This window comes from Hyperolius riggenbachi, chromosome 3, assembly GCF_040937935.1.
Source record: "Hyperolius riggenbachi isolate aHypRig1 chromosome 3, aHypRig1.pri, whole genome shotgun sequence".
Taxonomy (NCBI): Eukaryota; Metazoa; Chordata; class Amphibia; order Anura; family Hyperoliidae; genus Hyperolius; species Hyperolius riggenbachi.
In genome coordinates, this window is record NC_090648.1 from 313,064,258 (window position 1) to 313,080,763 (window position 16,506).

The window sequence follows — 16,506 nt, forward strand, 5'->3', positions numbered from 1 at the left end:
CTAAACTGTGATAACTCATATCACGGCTGTGTTTTCGCGTGAAAATTCGCGATCACGTGCAAACGCGAAACCGGCCGTGATATGAGTTATCACGGTTTAGTAAATCAAGCCCAATGAATCATTGTCTATGCTGTCTTATTTTAAATTATTTTAGATTTTTTTGTGTTAAGGTGCATTCAATAAAGATTTTGTTTATGGAAGTGGTAACTGGTCCAGATGCATATTTTATTCTCAGACAGATGATCTTTTTCTTTAAGTATTTATCTGTTTTTTTACTTCTGCTGAGACACTTATTATGGTGCAATAATACAGTGGTAGACCCAGTTTCTTTGGTACATATCAAGCCCAATGAATCAATCTGAAGACTACTAACCACAGTGACCAAAGTCCCTTAAGCCTTGTTCACATTGCATTCGGCTCATAAGTCTGTCCGCGGTGGGCTTTTTTTTAAGCGTTTCCCAGCTATTTTCTGCGCGCTCACTCGTTTTTGTGTGTGTTTTTGTAAGCGCTTTTGCAGATCGCTTCCGTCTTTTGATCTGGAAAAAAATCCGGAAACAAGAAATACTGTATAGAAAAAAAAATGCTCATGCAATCGCTTGCTAAAGCGATTTTGTGAGCGTTTTGTGGTTTTACTATACCTTCCATTGAGGCAAATCGCCTCAAAAATGGCCCAAGCACTGCTTTTCAAAGCGGATTGCAAATGAACCACTCTGATATGAACTCTCTCATAGAGAATCATTGCACAAGCGCTTTCAGGGCGATTTTGAAAATTTTACAAAACCGCCTATAATGTGAACAAGGCCTAAAGAAGATGAAATTGGAAAATATGGTAAAAACTATTTACTAGTTTATGCTAGGTGCACATAATGAGATTTTCTGGCAGATTTACTGGCAGATTGATTATTTTCAAGTCATTTCCGATCGATTTTCTGTTCATGTCTAAGAAAATCGATCAGAAAACGATCGGAAATCAGATCGGACATGTTGGAAATAATCTGACAGTAAAACTGCAAGAAAATCTCATCGTGTGTACCTAGCATAAGGCCTTCTTCACATTACAAATAGCGCAATCGCAAGCTCTGAGCAATTTGTTGAGCGATTTTAAAATCGCTTTGTGCTTAGAAAAGTGCTTTTGTAAGCGCTTTTGCTGAGTGATTAATCTTGACACTTCCTGACGTCAGTCAGGAAGTGAACTCTTGTACCCGGAAATGAATAAATACAATGTATTTATTCATTAAAGCGCTTGGGAAATCGTAATTCAAAGAGCATTTTCAAGCGCTTTGTGATTTTCCTATACTTTCTATTGAACACAAACACTCAGAAAATGAAATGGTACAGGAGCAGTGTTTGCGATTCAATAGAAAGCGGAGCGCTCATATATGAACACTCCCATAGGAAATCATTGCACAAGCGCTTTTAGAGCGATTTACAAAATCGCCAGCACTTTAAAAAAAAACGCAAACGCTCATAGTGTGAACAAGCCCTTAGAGTTAGATTTGAGCCTGCAACTGAGGAGACAGCATCCTGGTGACCTAATGTGACCTCACACAACTTGTGGCTGATGTATTGGTATTCCATCATGAATATGTCCATAGTAGGATGCAGCTTTTGCATAGCCGGCGTTGGCTCATAGGACAAAGCAGCAGGTCTTGAGATTAAACCCAGCAGCAGTAAACCAATCTGAACATTACATTTATAAGGAGATTGAGTGTGGAGGAGAGTGTAAGGTCACAGAAAAGAGGTGCCAGTGAGACTGAAATAGCAGTGCTCCGGTCAGACAGGTGAGTGGAGAGTGTGCTCCTGTCAGGGCTCTGTTGATGTTGACCCCAGTGGTTGGTGTGGGCACTCCTGGAACTTGGTGGCGTAGTGGTTAGCACTCTCGCCTTGCAGCGTTCAAATCCCAGCCAGGTCAACATCTGCAAGGAGTTTGTATGTTCTCCCAGTGTCTGTGTGGGTTTTTTCCGGGAACTCTGTTTTCCTCCTACATCCCAAAAACATACAGATAAGTTAATTGGCTTCCCCCTAAAAATTGGCCCTGGACTATGATACATGCACTCAATGATACATACATAGACATATGAATAGCGTACAAGAGGAATCGGCGCAGGATGTACCCAGGTAAACATAGGTGTCCTAACTCTGGCCCTGTTACATGCATAGTGCAGACATGCAAACATTCATTGCATCAAACCTATCTAGGGATTAGGAGCACACATCCTGACGTCCTCTCCTGGGAAAGATAGCGCATCTTACAATCGCACAAGGGAGCTAACGTAATGTATCCATGCGCACCATGCACATACACCAGCATAAGCTGTGTGCATGCTGACAAAAAAACACATACAGGGAAAGGAGGTGGGACTCCCTCCTTCCCCTGTGGTTTTTTGTCACCATGCACACAGCTTATGCTCGTGTATGTGCATGGTGCGCATGAATACATTACGTTAGCTCCCTTGCGCGATTGGTAAGATGCGCTATCTTTCCCAGGAGAGGACGTCAGGATGTGTGCTCCTAATCCCTAGATAGGTTTGATGCAATGATTGTTTGCATGTCTGCACTATGCATGTTACAGGGCCAGAGTTAGGACACCTATGTTTACCTGGGTACTTCTGCGCAGTATAGGTGACTAAGCATAAGAATGCATTCTTCTGTGAACTATGACCCCGGCTTTTAACTTAGCTGTAGGCAAAACAGTGGTGCCTGGATGAGTGAATCTGTGAATGCATTTGTTTGAATATTTGCATTCGACAATGCGAAGGGTTAATAGGTTTTTGCTGTTTTCTAGCCACACCCCCTTCAGCACCTCCCTTTCCTTAATAACTTATTTAATGTCCTAACTAGAGGCGATGTGCCTGGATATATGTGTTTTAGGCTTGAACAGAATGTACAGTGCAAGGAAAGCCTTGTCCTGCTAGTCATTTCACCCCCAGTCTGCTTCCTTAGTAAAATGATTCAAATGATTTGGTTCAAAGATCCGGATCTTTTCAATGATCTGATTCGAATCATCTGAATCCTTGAAAAGATCCGGTGTAATGTCAGAATGGGCAGCCCCGCAGATTGGGCAGCTCTGTTGGTTCTGCACATGCGGCTGTAGTACGTGCGTGCTGCGTCATCCCCCCCATCCCCCCCCCCCCCCACCGCTGCCGCGTGAAGGAACTTAGGTAAAGAGCATAATTTTAGTGCTGCTCTGCTCCGCCCCTCGCCGCCAAATTAAAATAGTTGGTTGAGCGCAGCAACAGCACATCCCCCCTCCCACCATCCTCTATCAGGCAATACAAGGATATAACACAATCAGCACCTCTCTAATTCAATGCAGAAAATGATGCGGAGGATATCAGAGAGGGCATGTGGGGGGCTATTATGCTGATAACAGTGCTGGTGGTGGGCAGAGGCAGCAGCAGCAGAAACACGGGCATGCGTACCACATTGGCTATCATTCATAAAGGACCAGTTGGTAGTGCGGGAAAACACTGTTCTTCTCCGCAAGCGGTACTTAAGACTTCAGGGTGGTCATTCATAAAAAAAGTTGCCTGTTGCGATACAAGTGCGGAGGTTTTCTGGAGGAAGCTGGCGGTAGCGTGGCGGAAGACATGCGGAAACATAAAAGCTGCCCGATTCCCTCCGTGCGCTCCTCTGTCTGATGCTGCTTGGGAGGTCCGTCCCATTCATTCACAAGTAATCCGCCCGCCTATCGCTACTGTCGAGCAAGCGGTATTTTCCTTCCGCATACCGCTTGCTCTAATCTTTATGAATGGACGCGTTTGTTACTTTTTCTAGATTAATCTAGAAAAAGTCCGCACAAGGCGGAAATGTATCGCTCTTCACGGGAATGTCAGCTTTTCATGCGGAAAGAGCCTTTATGAATTGGGGTTTTGCTGAGTGTTCGGTAAAGTCAGCGGTATTAAGCATTTCCGCATGCGGAAATGCTTTATGAATGATAGCCATTGTCACGTTCTGATGGCGTGTAGCCCGATGCTCTAGTACGTGATGACGTTTCCCTTCAGCGTGCTGGGCTGCCCATTCTGACATTACACCGGTGTTGTGTCTGATTACGCTGCCTGTTGATTTGCGCTGCCCCACATGCGCAGTAGGAGACTGTGCGGCCATCCTATTTAATTATGCTGCTGGTGGTAAAATACTAAATATCTCCGCTTTCTCACATCCTACACTTCCCAAATGTTCAGGGTAGGGAGGGGACCCCCCCGAACTACCCCTATGCCAAATTGCAGCCCCCAAGATAGGTTTCTCTAATCTATCTCCTGAACCAGCGGGGCTCGGGTGCTGAAATTTGGCATTAGAGGTCGTTCGGGGGATCCTCTCCCTACCCTAAAACTTGAGGAGTGTATGATATGTGGAAGCGGAGATATTTATTATTTTACTATCAGCAGCATAATTAACTTCACACTGAGCCTGAGTGCTACTCTGTGACTGACTGTGTGGGAGGGAGCTTCCGGGCAGCGCAATCAGACATTACAGGACTTCCCATCTCTACCATGAGCTGTAATACTTGCCCCGTTGCAGAGGAGCGGCGGACATGTTTGATGTGGGCATCACGGACTCGCGTTCTTACACGCAGCACACACTGTGAATGGGAACTGCTGTGACGTGTCAGCTGCTCTGCGCTGCGCATGCGCCGTAGCTTGTGGCCAGGCGGGGAGGAGGGTTTTAGTAAAACGTGAGTGAAATCCTTTGGCATAGCAGTAGGTGTTCCTCCGCTGTGACCTGGTCAATTCTCTCGTGCTTTTATGTTCTGCTGCTGTTCCCCCTCTCAGCCTTCCTGGTGTCTCCACCCGTCTCCTGTAGCTCTTCTATGTTGAGTATTTTATTGATATGTGCATATGTATATTGTTTTCCCAACTCTCTCTGCTAGTATTAGCGTTTCAGTAGCTGCTGCTCAGTTCTTGCTCTACAATAGATCATCATGCACTTTTCTCCCCACTGGAGGATCGCTGTTGGCCTTTTGGCCAACTTGTTGTCATCAATCTGCATTGTCTTTATCAACAAATGGATCTATGTTCATCATGGATTCCCCAACATGAGCCTGACACTGGTGCACTTTGTGGTCACTTGGCTGGGACTATACCTTTGCCAGAGATTTGGGGTGTTTTGCCCCAAGAGCTTCCAAGCCTCAAGGGTGATATTATTAGCCATTAGCTTCTGTGGCTTTGTGGTGTTCACAAACTTGTCTCTTCAGAACAATACCATAGGCACCTATCAGCTGGCAAAAGTTATGACTACTCCTGTTATCATCCTTATCCAGTCACTTTGGTATGGAAAGACGTTCTCCCTCAGGATCAAGCTCACTTTGGTAAGTGCTGCATTTTATAATCATTCTCTTTGGATACCTTGGATTTATTTAATAAAGTAGTCAGCAATGGATGCAGTGTGGTAATCTAGTTCAGAGATGGTTTACATTAGGCCTTGTTTACACCAGGTGTCGCAGATGGCTGTGCGTTCGGAACAAAAGCGTACATGAATGAATGCCATCTGCGTTGCTGTGCATTTTGCTGCCGATCCCATTCATTACATTGAATGGGATCAGCGATGCGCTTTGCCGAAAATGCACACAGCAGTGCAACAGCGCATATAGTCTGACTATCAGAAGTGCTGTCTATGCACTTCTGACGTTTTTACTGATTGCACACCATACGTGCTGCTGAAATGCACACGGCAGCGCATATAGTGTGAAAGATGCCTAAAACTAATGGACTGAATTTAGTTGCTACTTAGTACATTGATGGACAAAATCCAATCAGTTTCTCTGAGGGCTCTTTCACACCAGAGCCCTTTTCAGCGTTTTAACGCAAAGTCTATACTTTGCGTTAACCAAGGTAAAAGGAAAGTCCATAGACTTTCATTTTACTTTTCACACCCGGCGCTGCGTTTTGATGCGTTGCGGTACGATGCACCCGGGAGCTGTTTCTCGTCGGGAATCTGCGTTTTCCCATCGGGTTAATGAATACTACCGCCGCTACTCAGCGGCGCACCGCAGATTCCTGACGACAGCCGCAGGCTAGTCAACGTGTGCAGGAGAACTGCTCCTGCACGCGTTGGCTAATGTGAAAGAGCCCTCTAGTAGTGGAGATGACAAAAGCTTGAGACAGTTTTAAATAATGATCCAAGACATCAGCTCCCCTGAACACACTCTTATTGACTTTGCCAGCATTTGCAATTGGGAGCATGTGAGATAAGAGAGAAAAAAATGTACAGGGAAATAAAATGTTACACTGCATTATACTGGAAAATGTCTAAATATATACTAGTTACACACAATGCAATTTTCTGACAGGGTTACTGTCAGATCGATTATTTCCAACATGTCCGATCTGATTTCTGAGTCATTTTCCTTTCACATCTATGAGGAATTGAACAGAAATCAGATCGGATATGTTTGGAATTAATCAATCTGACAGAAGAAGTCTCAGAAAATTGTATTTTTTGCTTACCGTAATCAGGTTAATGATATTTGATATACAGTACCTACTGAATCACAATTTAGCTGGAATTGGGTCAAATAGTGATTGAAAAGTCACCACTGCTAGCTTTGTAACTTTTTGTGCACTATAAGCTATGCAATTATTGTCCACATCATGTTTGATCTAGAAAAGAGCAGACATGCCTAATCAGTGTGGATCCATATGTCAGTAGAATAAAATAATCTATTGTGCTCCAGTTATTGATGATTTTTTATTTCATCTGATGCTTTTATCAATTCAAGTGTCTTAAACTCGACTGAGGTAGCCAATAAGGTACAGAAGCCTCCCAATGTTGCCTAAAGATTCGGCATGCCAGATCATGAGTTAAGCCTTGTACAGATGTAGAAGGCATGTTGCCCGCCAGGGATTGGTACTTAATCCCTTGGGCAACATTGTGGGGCTGAGAATGTTTATATGCTTTACCAGCCTGCAGGCTAACGATAGGTTCTGTTGCTATGCTGGGGCGGGCTGTCACAGATGGGAAGGGGGTGAATGGGTAGAATAATTCTCTCGGTCAGCATTCAAGTGAATTGATCTGTCTGGCTGATAGCTGGTTGGTGTGCATTGGGAGCAGCTGTACACACACTAGACTCTCGGCAGAGTTTGTCATTATCGACCGCCTCGGTCAAGTTTCATATACATGTGTACACCGGTTAATGCCAGACCAACTGACCCCCAAGCGCACTGATTTCCTACTCGCCCTGCCTGCCGTGAGCTGCTTCGTTGTCCCTCCTCCAACTCCATAGCAAAAGAAGCATTGGTATCCTTAAAGGGGAACTGAAGTAAGAGGTATACGGAGGCTGCCATATTTATCTCCTTTTAATCAGTACCAGTTGCCTGGCAGCCCTGCTGGTCTATTTCTCTGCAGTAGTATCTGAATAACACCAGAAACAAGCATGCAGCTAGTCTTGCCAGATCTGACTTTAATGTCTGAAACACCTGATCTGCTGCATGCTGGTTCAGGGGCTATGGCTAATAGTATTAGAGGCAGAGGATCAGCAGGGCTGCCAGGCAACTGGTATTGCTTAAAAGGAAATAAACATGGCAGCCTCCATATGTCTCTCTCTTCAGTTCCCCTTTAAGGTGCGTACACACATGCGACTATAGTCGTTTAAAACGATCGTTTCAAACGACGATCGTTTAAAAAAAAAGCAGCCAACGACCATTAAGTCTAACGACGGACGAGCTAGATCGTTAAAAACAAACGATCTAGCTTGGCGGATTTTTCCCAACGACGATCGTTTGCAAAAGTAGTACATCGTTGAAAACGGTCGTTCGTACTAGGCTTGACATGCGCATTTCACTATTTCTCCATGGAACTTTTCATTTTTATGCGCAAGCGCAGTAGGTGCTTTTACGTGATGTAACGTTCGTTCTAACGATGTGATCGTTACACACCTTTTAAAACTAACTTTACTTAGGTCGTTCTTTCGTCAATTAAAAGTTCGTTCATCGTTGACAACGAGCGATCGTTGTCGCATGTGTGTACGTAGCTTAAGGCTAGTGATGTGTCTGTACAGAACTCAACCTGAACTGTTACCAGAGAGACTGAATCCCGATCTCAGCTGGCACCAGGCCTTGTACATGTGTTATGCTGGGCATACACGGGCCGATGCGCCCTTATCAATCGAGCCGCTGATGGCTCGATTGATAATTTCCGACAGGTCCTATGACCCGCCGGATCGATACCCCGCTCGATCCCCGCGGGTGGACAATAGCGGGGAATCGAGGGGAGGATAAGGAGCGCCCGCGGGGACGAGCGGGAATCGATCCGGCTGCCCGCGGGGACACGGCGGGAGTCGATCCGGCGGCTAATTGAGCCGCCAGGTCGACTTGTGTATGCCCAGCATTACTATCCTATGCAGACGCATTGCAAGTCTGAACAAACGATAAGCCAACTAAATACCTTACCCTTAATATTCCATCCCACAATCTTTTAGTTTTGTGGCAATGATCATTCCACTGTAATATAGCTCCTTCATCTAGAAGGCAGAGTCAAAGCTTTCTGAGGCATCAGCCAGTTGGTATCTCCTCTCAATGGTGACTCTGTTAAAAGGTAAATTCAAGGAACTTGGTTGAAAGCTAAAGATTAGTTTTCATTAGTTCTATATCTGCTTTTCAGTGGCAGGAGCTATACAGTAGTACAGAGGTAAGGTTGCGAGATCCAAACAGAAAGCTAAGTTATTACGTTGGTTGACTATTTGTGCAGATTCCTCCAATTTATAGTGTATATGACTTAAAGGAGAGCTGCAAGGGCCTAAAACAAAAAAAGTTAGGTACTCACCTGGCTGAGGATCCCTTAAGTCTGGTACACACCATGCAATTTCCCGTCAGATAGATGGGTCGAATAGATAATTTCCAACAGGTCCAACCAGAAAAACAATCTATTCGACCCATCTATCTGACGGGAAATTGCATAGTGTGTACCAGGCTTTAGAGCCTTCTCGTTTCTCTCTGTGTCCCCTTGTTCCACTGCCGGGCCCCCCAGTCAAATCTTCCGCCAGCTGCTTCTTTGGGTCTCCTCTGGAGTACTCCTAAGAGGTCTTCAAGTACTTGTGAAGATGAGCGGCTCCATACTGTGCCACCCGTATGACCGCATTCGCTTGTGCGTAGTAAAAAGCCACTCCTCTTCGTAAGTACCGGAGACACAAGTACTTCTTCAAATTTATAGTCGGTGGCTAGAATGGGGGGCCTGACGGTGGAACAAGGGGATGCAGAAAGGAATGATATTCTAACTTTTTCCTGGGACCTTCCAGTTCTCCTGTTAGTCAGGAACGCAAGTATGGAAAAGTTGCATCACACATTATGCGACTGTTGCGTCGCATAGAGTGAAGCATGCAGTCAATGAAAAGTATGCTTCACTGCCACTGTTATCGCGTGTGTTATGTGGTATGGCACTACATGCATTGTGCTGGGATACTGTAGTCTTTTGGATCGCAATGCATTGGATGCACTCTGAACGTCACATAGACTTACTATTGCAGTGCGAATTTTGGTTTAAAATACCTCCATTACATTGCAAGAAAATCGCCACTAATAAACCTGGCCTTAGTGGAGTCCTCCACTATATGTGAATGAAGAGTTGGTTGATCAGCACTTCCAGAGCCATAACTGCAGTGTGGAAGAAGCAATGATCACTGCATCTTAAAGAGACTCCGTAACAAAAATTGCATCCTGTTTTTTATCATCCTACAAGTTCCAAAAGCTATTCTAATGTGTTCTGGCTTACTGCAGCACGTTCTACTATCACAGTCTCTGTAATAAATCAACTTATCTCTCTCTTGTCAGACTTGTCAGCCTGTGTCTGGAAGGCTGCCAAGTTCTTCAGTGTTGTGGTTCTGTGATGCATCTCCCCCCTCCAGGCCCCTCTCTGCATACTGCCTGTGTATTATTTAGATTAGAGCAGCTTCTCTCTTCTCTCTTATATTTTACAAGCTGGATAAATCGTCCTCTGAGCTGGCTGGGCTTTCATATACTGAGGAATTACAAACAGGCAGAGCTGTCTGCACTCTGCAGGAAGAAACAGCCTGACACTTCAGTGGAAGATAGCTGCAGGGGGAAAGAAACACACAAATGATCTCTTGAGATTCAAAAGGAAGGGTGTATACAGCCTGCTTGTGTATGGATGTATTTTCTATGTGTGGACATACTGTACATCAACCTACTTCCTGTTTTGGTGGCCATTTTGTTTGTTTATAAACAAACTTTTTAAAACTGTTTTTAACCACTTTTAATGCGGCGAGGAGCGGCGAAATTGTGACAAAGGGTAATAGGAGATGTCCCCTAACGCACTGGTATGTTTACTTTTGTGCGATTTTAACAATACAGATTCTCTTTAATACTTTGCAAATGCCAAGTCAAATTATCTGCATGTCACTGACCATCTCTACTCCACACATACACTGATGTTTTATACTCCGCCCATACATCTAGAGATTTTGGTGGCCGAGCGACCAAGAGACAGATCTCACTATGATTGAAGAGAGATCTGTTGGTCGCCATAAACTGCAGGCTGATTCCCGATCGATTTCAACATGAAATTTCTCAGGAATCGGGCTCATGACCCGGCATCTGCCACATCTGTTGCTGCCCTCCTACTGTAAATGTGCCACCTTGTGCATGCATTTATACTTCATTTGCGTCTCACACGCCGCCGGTGTATAGCAAGTGCCGCGTGTGACGTCAATGGCAAATGGAGAAAACGGAAGATGGAGGGGCACCACAGAGGGCGACAGCGCACAGGTAAAGTATAGGTGCACAGATGGTGCACATTTACATGGGGGGGGGGGGGGGGGGGGGCCAAAGCCATCGCATTTTTTGCTTGTCCCGATATTGCAAGCCGTTACCGGCACCCTATTGAGCACGTCAGTCTGAGATTTACCTGCTTGTCTGATCGATACATGCAATCAATTTCGGTTGTGTCGTTGCATCGTCGATTGGGCATGCTCTTGGCAGCACCCATTTTTCATCTGATAATGATCGAATCAAATGGTCAATGGCCGCTAAGTTGAGTTTGTATGATTACAATGAAAGAGTATTTTGTTTTCTGATGGTCGACACTCCTTCATCTTTACATGCAGATCACTCTGCATACTGTATACACTGCATAGCTGTCTTGATTTATGCCTCGGCATATTTTAGTTTTGTTCAGTGCTAAGGACAATAACCTTTTTTTATCTTCAAGAAAAATAAAATTTTAATATATCTCGTTGAATTTTGTCTTTGAAGGTACCCATAACTTTGGGAGTGTTTCTAAATTCTTACTACGATGTGAAGTTCAACGCCTTGGGGATGGTGTTTGCTGCTGTTGGTGTTGTAGTAACATCCCTTTATCAAGTGGTTTGTACTTTTTCTATTTTCATACTTACAATGTTACCGGGTCAGAGAGCAATGAGATTAGCAACTTCAGCTTTCCCATTTCTCATGTTAATGAATTACAGTAGAATAGAATCCCTTTATAGAAAATGTCAAGGGAGCTGGCCAAGTAGCTTACAATATCAGAAGTTTTATTCTATCTGAATTTGTTATACATTGTATATTGATACAGGCGCATGGTCAGGACTTGGGGACAGAGTTTACTATAGGTTTACAATATCAGAGTTTACTATAATGAGATTCTACTGTATGGCCTAGTGCACACCAGAGCGGTTCTGCTGCGGTTTGCGATCCGCTTGCGGGTGCGGATCCGCTTGGGTAATGTATTTCAATGGGCTGGTGCACACCAGAGTGGGAGGCGTTTTGCAGAAACGCATTCTCCCGGGCTGCTGCAGATTTTGGATTGCGGATGCGTTTCTGCCTCAATGTTAAGTATAGGAAAAACGCAAACCGCTCTGAAAAACGGCACTTCAGAGCGGTTTGCCAGGCGTTTTTTGTTACAGTAGCTGTTCAGTAACAGCTTTACTGTAACAATATATGAAATCTACTACACCAAAAACGCTTCACAAAACCGCAAAACGCTAGCTGAAACGCTACAGAAAAAGAAAAAGCGTTTCAAAATCTGCTAGCATTTTGCGGATCTGCTAGCGGTTTTTGGTGTGCACCAGGCCTATTACACTGGGACAGCATAGGGACCTTTAAGGAGAAAAGGAGGTTTTGTGTTCACTGACACTTGTAAAACTATAAATCTGTATTTTTGGCTTCTGTAAATGGTGTCAATCATTAAACTGAGAAGGATATGGATTTTTCCTTTTAAAATAATACCAGTTGTCTGACTCTCCTGCTGATCCTGTGTCTCTAATACTTTAAGCCTCAGCCCCTCAACAAGCATGCAGATCAGGTGCTCTGACTGGATTAGCTGCATGCTTGTTTCAGGTGTGGGATTCAGCCACTGCTGCAGCTAAAGAGATCAGCAGGACTGCCAAGCAACTGGTATTGCTTAAAAGGAAACCTCCATATCCCTTAAAAATACATATATCCAGGCACATCGCCTCTAGTTAGGACATTAAATAAGTTATTAAGGAAAGGGAGGTGCTGAAGGGGGTGTGGCTAAAAAACAGCAAACATCTATTAACCCTTTGCACTCTCGCATGCAAATGTTCAAACAAATGCATTCACAGATTCACTCATCCAGGCACAACTGTTATCCCTACAGCTAAGTTAAAAGCTGGGGTTTTAGATCACAGAAGAATGCATTCTTATGCTTGGTCACCTATACTGCGCAGAAGTACCCAGGTAAACATAGGTGTCCTAACTCTGGCCCTGTAACATGCATAGTGCAGACATGCAAACATTCATTGCATCAAACCTATCAATGGATTAGGAGCACACATCCTGACGTCCTCTCCTGGGACAGACAGTGCATATTACCAATCGCACAAGGGAGCTAACGTTATGTGTCCATGTGCACCATGCACATACACCAGCATAAGCTGTGTGCATGCTGACAAACACATACAGGGGAAGGAGGGAGTGCACTGAATTAGACCCTAGCCACAGGGGTCAGTAACAAGAAAAAAATACATATATCCAGGCACATCGCCTCCAGTTAGGACATTAAATAAGTTATTAAGGAAAGGGAGGTGCTGAAGGGGATGTGGCTAGAAAACAGCAAAAATCTATTACCCCTTTGCACTCTCGCATGCAAATGTTCAAACAAATGCATTTACAGATTCACTCATCCAGGCACAACTGTTATCCCTACAGCTAAGTTAAAAGCCGGGGTTTTAGTTCACAGGAGAATGTATTCTTATGCTTAGTCACCTATACTGCGCAGAAGTACCCAGGTAAACATTTACGGTCAGATTGATTATTTCCAACATGTCCGATTTGCTTTTCGTTCGATTTCCGATCGATTTCCATGCACTGTAATAGGAAATCGATCAGAAAATGCTCGGAAAACGATCGGAAAGCAGAACGAACATGTTGGAAATAATCGATCTGACAGTAAATCGACCAGAAAATCTCAGTGTGTACCCAGCATAAGTTAAGGTTCCCTTTAAAGGAACACACACAACATACACAGACAGTTATTGTCACCTGTAAGGACCAAGTGATTGAATCAAATATCTAATCTATGTAAAAATTGCATTGAGTTTACCTACCTTAACAACATTATGCTGGGCATACACGGTTAGTTTTTTCCTTATCAATCGAGCCGCTGATGGCTCGATTGATAATATTCCACAGGCCTGATGACCCACCGGATAGATTCCCCGCGGGTGGACAATAGTGGGGAATCGAGTGGCTGATAAGTGATGCCCGCGTGGATAAGCGGGAATCGATTCGCGCGGATGAGCGGTGATGCGCCGACATCGAGCCGCTGGCTCGATACGGTGCATAAACTCACCGTGTATGCCCAGCATTAGGCTTTCTTATGGTGCCCATTAACAATACAATTTGTAGTGAACAACTGTATTTTCAATCAGATTATTCAGATAGTATAGTGTAAAAACAGATCTGGAGGACCCAATTGATGTTGAATGATTGCAATATCAATCATTTCCTTTACAGAACTGGGCAATTGGCATAGCAGATTTTTTCATAGATACAATCACCACTGGTTTCGATATAAGAATAGTTTAAATTCTTTAATGTTGTGGATCAAATTAATACAATCTTTTCTATCAAACTGAATTATATTTTTGAAAAAGATTGTTTAATAAAAATCGCACCATTAATGGACACCTTATAGGGAGTCTGAAGCGAAAATAAAAACAAAAAATAGATACTCACCTAAAGAGAGGGAAGGTTTGGGGTCCTATAGTCCTCCCTGTTCTCCTGACTGTCACCGCGTTCCAGCGCTGGATCCCTGGTTAGCAGTCTCCGACCAGACCAATCAGTATGTCTGTATGGATTGGCCAAGTGAAAGAGCATTGTTTGCACAAACTGTGCACAGCTTTGTTTCGGTGTAACTGTACACAGCCTACTGTTCTTCTGTGACATTCAGAAAGTGTTATGCAAAAGCATAGCTGTCTTTTAAATCTAATGGTGCTCAAATGTGCACAATGATTGTTGCGCATAGGGATTTGATCCTTTGGGTAACATTTCGGGGATGAGTACAAATGCATGGCTAGGCTACAGTTAATTTATGCGCTCTGTTGCTATAGGGGAGAGTAAAAACAGCAGAGAGGCTTCCTACAGGTGTGGTAAGGAGGGGAACAATGCAATCTCCCAGCATGATCAGCACTCCGGATCTTTCAGTAATGCATCGGGTCGACTGTGCACAAGCTAGACAGCCCTGACTGGCCAGTGAAGGACTGAAGGCTCGGACAGAAGACCAGGAAGACTCTGGGATCCAGAGCCTTTATTTTTTTTTTTTAAGCTAGCTTCAGTTTTACTTGAATAAGGCAGAGTGAGGATTCTAAACAATAGCTGTGACAGTCTGACAATCTTAAAAATAAAACCAAACACTTGCATAAAAATACAGTATGAGAATATAAGACTCATTTCTATGTCTCCTATACTTTATTATTGGTAGTACACATACAGTTATCTCAAAAGTTTATTTTCAATTCAGGTTTACTTTAAAGTGACCACCATGCCAGGAAAACCTGGACTTGTAAACAAATTCTCACTGCGAGAGCTAATAATATACTAGCCTTTTGGAAACCCTACTCTGTTCTGATATGACCTAGATGAAGGTTGCAGACTTTTGGTACCTGATGGCAATAGCAACCTCACTGGGCAGAAATGACTGTCACTTCTGCTGACCACTCACTCCCAACAGACTTTCACTGTACTCCAGGCTCTGCAATAAAGTAAATACCTCATAAATTACTGGATAAAACCTGCTTTAACACACTTCATCCATGAATGAATGCCCTGCCTGCAAGCCTAGATTTTGACTTTAAGTCAATAACGAGCGCTGCATAATTTCTTTACGTTTAGCTTATTTCAGCACAGTGAACTACAGTATGGCTACAGAGTAAAATGCAATACTCCTGAATGGCCTCTAAGGTCCAAGGTGGTTAGATGCGTCCACTGGCTTACAAAGAACTGTGTATCTTGTGATTTAGCTGAAGGTCAAGAGTAGCACGCACAGTCCAATGCTTCATTGCCACTTCTCAATAATAAAAGGGAATTGTTTCCCTAAAGATTTTCCAAGATATTGTAGCTTAAAGGACAACTGAAGTGAGAAGAATATGTAGGCTGCCATATTTATTTCCTCTTAAACAATACCAGTTGCCTGGCAGCCCTGCTGATCTATTTGCTGCAGCAGTCTGAATCAAACCAGAAACAAGCATGGGGCTAATTCAGTCGTATCCGACAATGATGTCAGAAACATTTGATCTGCTGCATGCTTGTTCAGGGTCTATGGCTGACGATATTAGAGGCAGAGGATCAGCAGGATAGCCAGGTAACTGGTATTGCTTACAAGGAAATAAGTATGGCAGCCTCCATAGCCCTCTCACTTCAGTTGTCCTTTAAATCGAAAAATGGATTCCTCACGGATTTCGCTTTCAGAAGTTGAGCACTGTTGCTTTTGCTTCTGTCATGCTTGAGGTATTCCTGATTACCTGAGTATATGTAAATTCCATGCAAAGTGTGTACTGTCAGTGGGACTTCTGTGCAAAATTGAGGAAACCGCATTTGCTTTTGCTTGTCATCCATTAGACTTTGTCTAGTTTGTTCCTAGATGTTTTGTTTGGCTGCTGTTGATTTGTGGACTCATTTATTTGCAGTGGGTTGGAGCCAAGCAGCATGAGTTACAGGTGAACTCCATGCAGTTGCTGTACTATCAAGCACCATTGTCCTCCGCTATGCTGCTTGCTGTAGTCCCCTTCTTTGAACCTGTAGTTGGGGAAGGTGGAGTATTTGGACCATGGTCACTCACAGCAATAGTAAGTTTACAGTGTTGATCGATTTCTGAACATTTTGAAAGCATTCAATTAGACTGAATTCTAAATTCTGCTCTTTCTGTTGCAGGTGATGGTGCTTGTTTCTGGTGTTATTGCCTTTACTGTAAACTTATCTATCTATTGGATAATCGGAAATACCTCACCAGTTACGTATCCTTTTCAAATTCTTGTGATCATCACATATTAGGGAATGATGGAATAGATATTATTATTGTTGCATGTAAGCTTGTTTG

General features: G+C 43.7%; 1 protein-coding gene across 1 annotated transcript in view; it reads left to right on the forward strand.

The window, feature by feature from the left end:
• The first annotated feature begins 4,643 nt into the window (after positions 1-4,643).
• SLC35E3 (solute carrier family 35 member E3) overlaps positions 4,644-16,506 on the forward strand; it is a 17,733-nt gene continuing 5,870 nt past the window's right edge. Inside the window, exons 1-4 of the mRNA XM_068276697.1 lie at positions 4,644-5,308; positions 11,205-11,315; positions 16,097-16,255; positions 16,341-16,423. Of these exons, the coding sequence (XP_068132798.1) occupies positions 4,922-5,308; positions 11,205-11,315; positions 16,097-16,255; positions 16,341-16,423 (740 nt within the window). The 5' untranslated portion in view covers positions 4,644-4,921. The remainder of the gene's footprint in view (positions 5,309-11,204; positions 11,316-16,096; positions 16,256-16,340; positions 16,424-16,506) is intronic.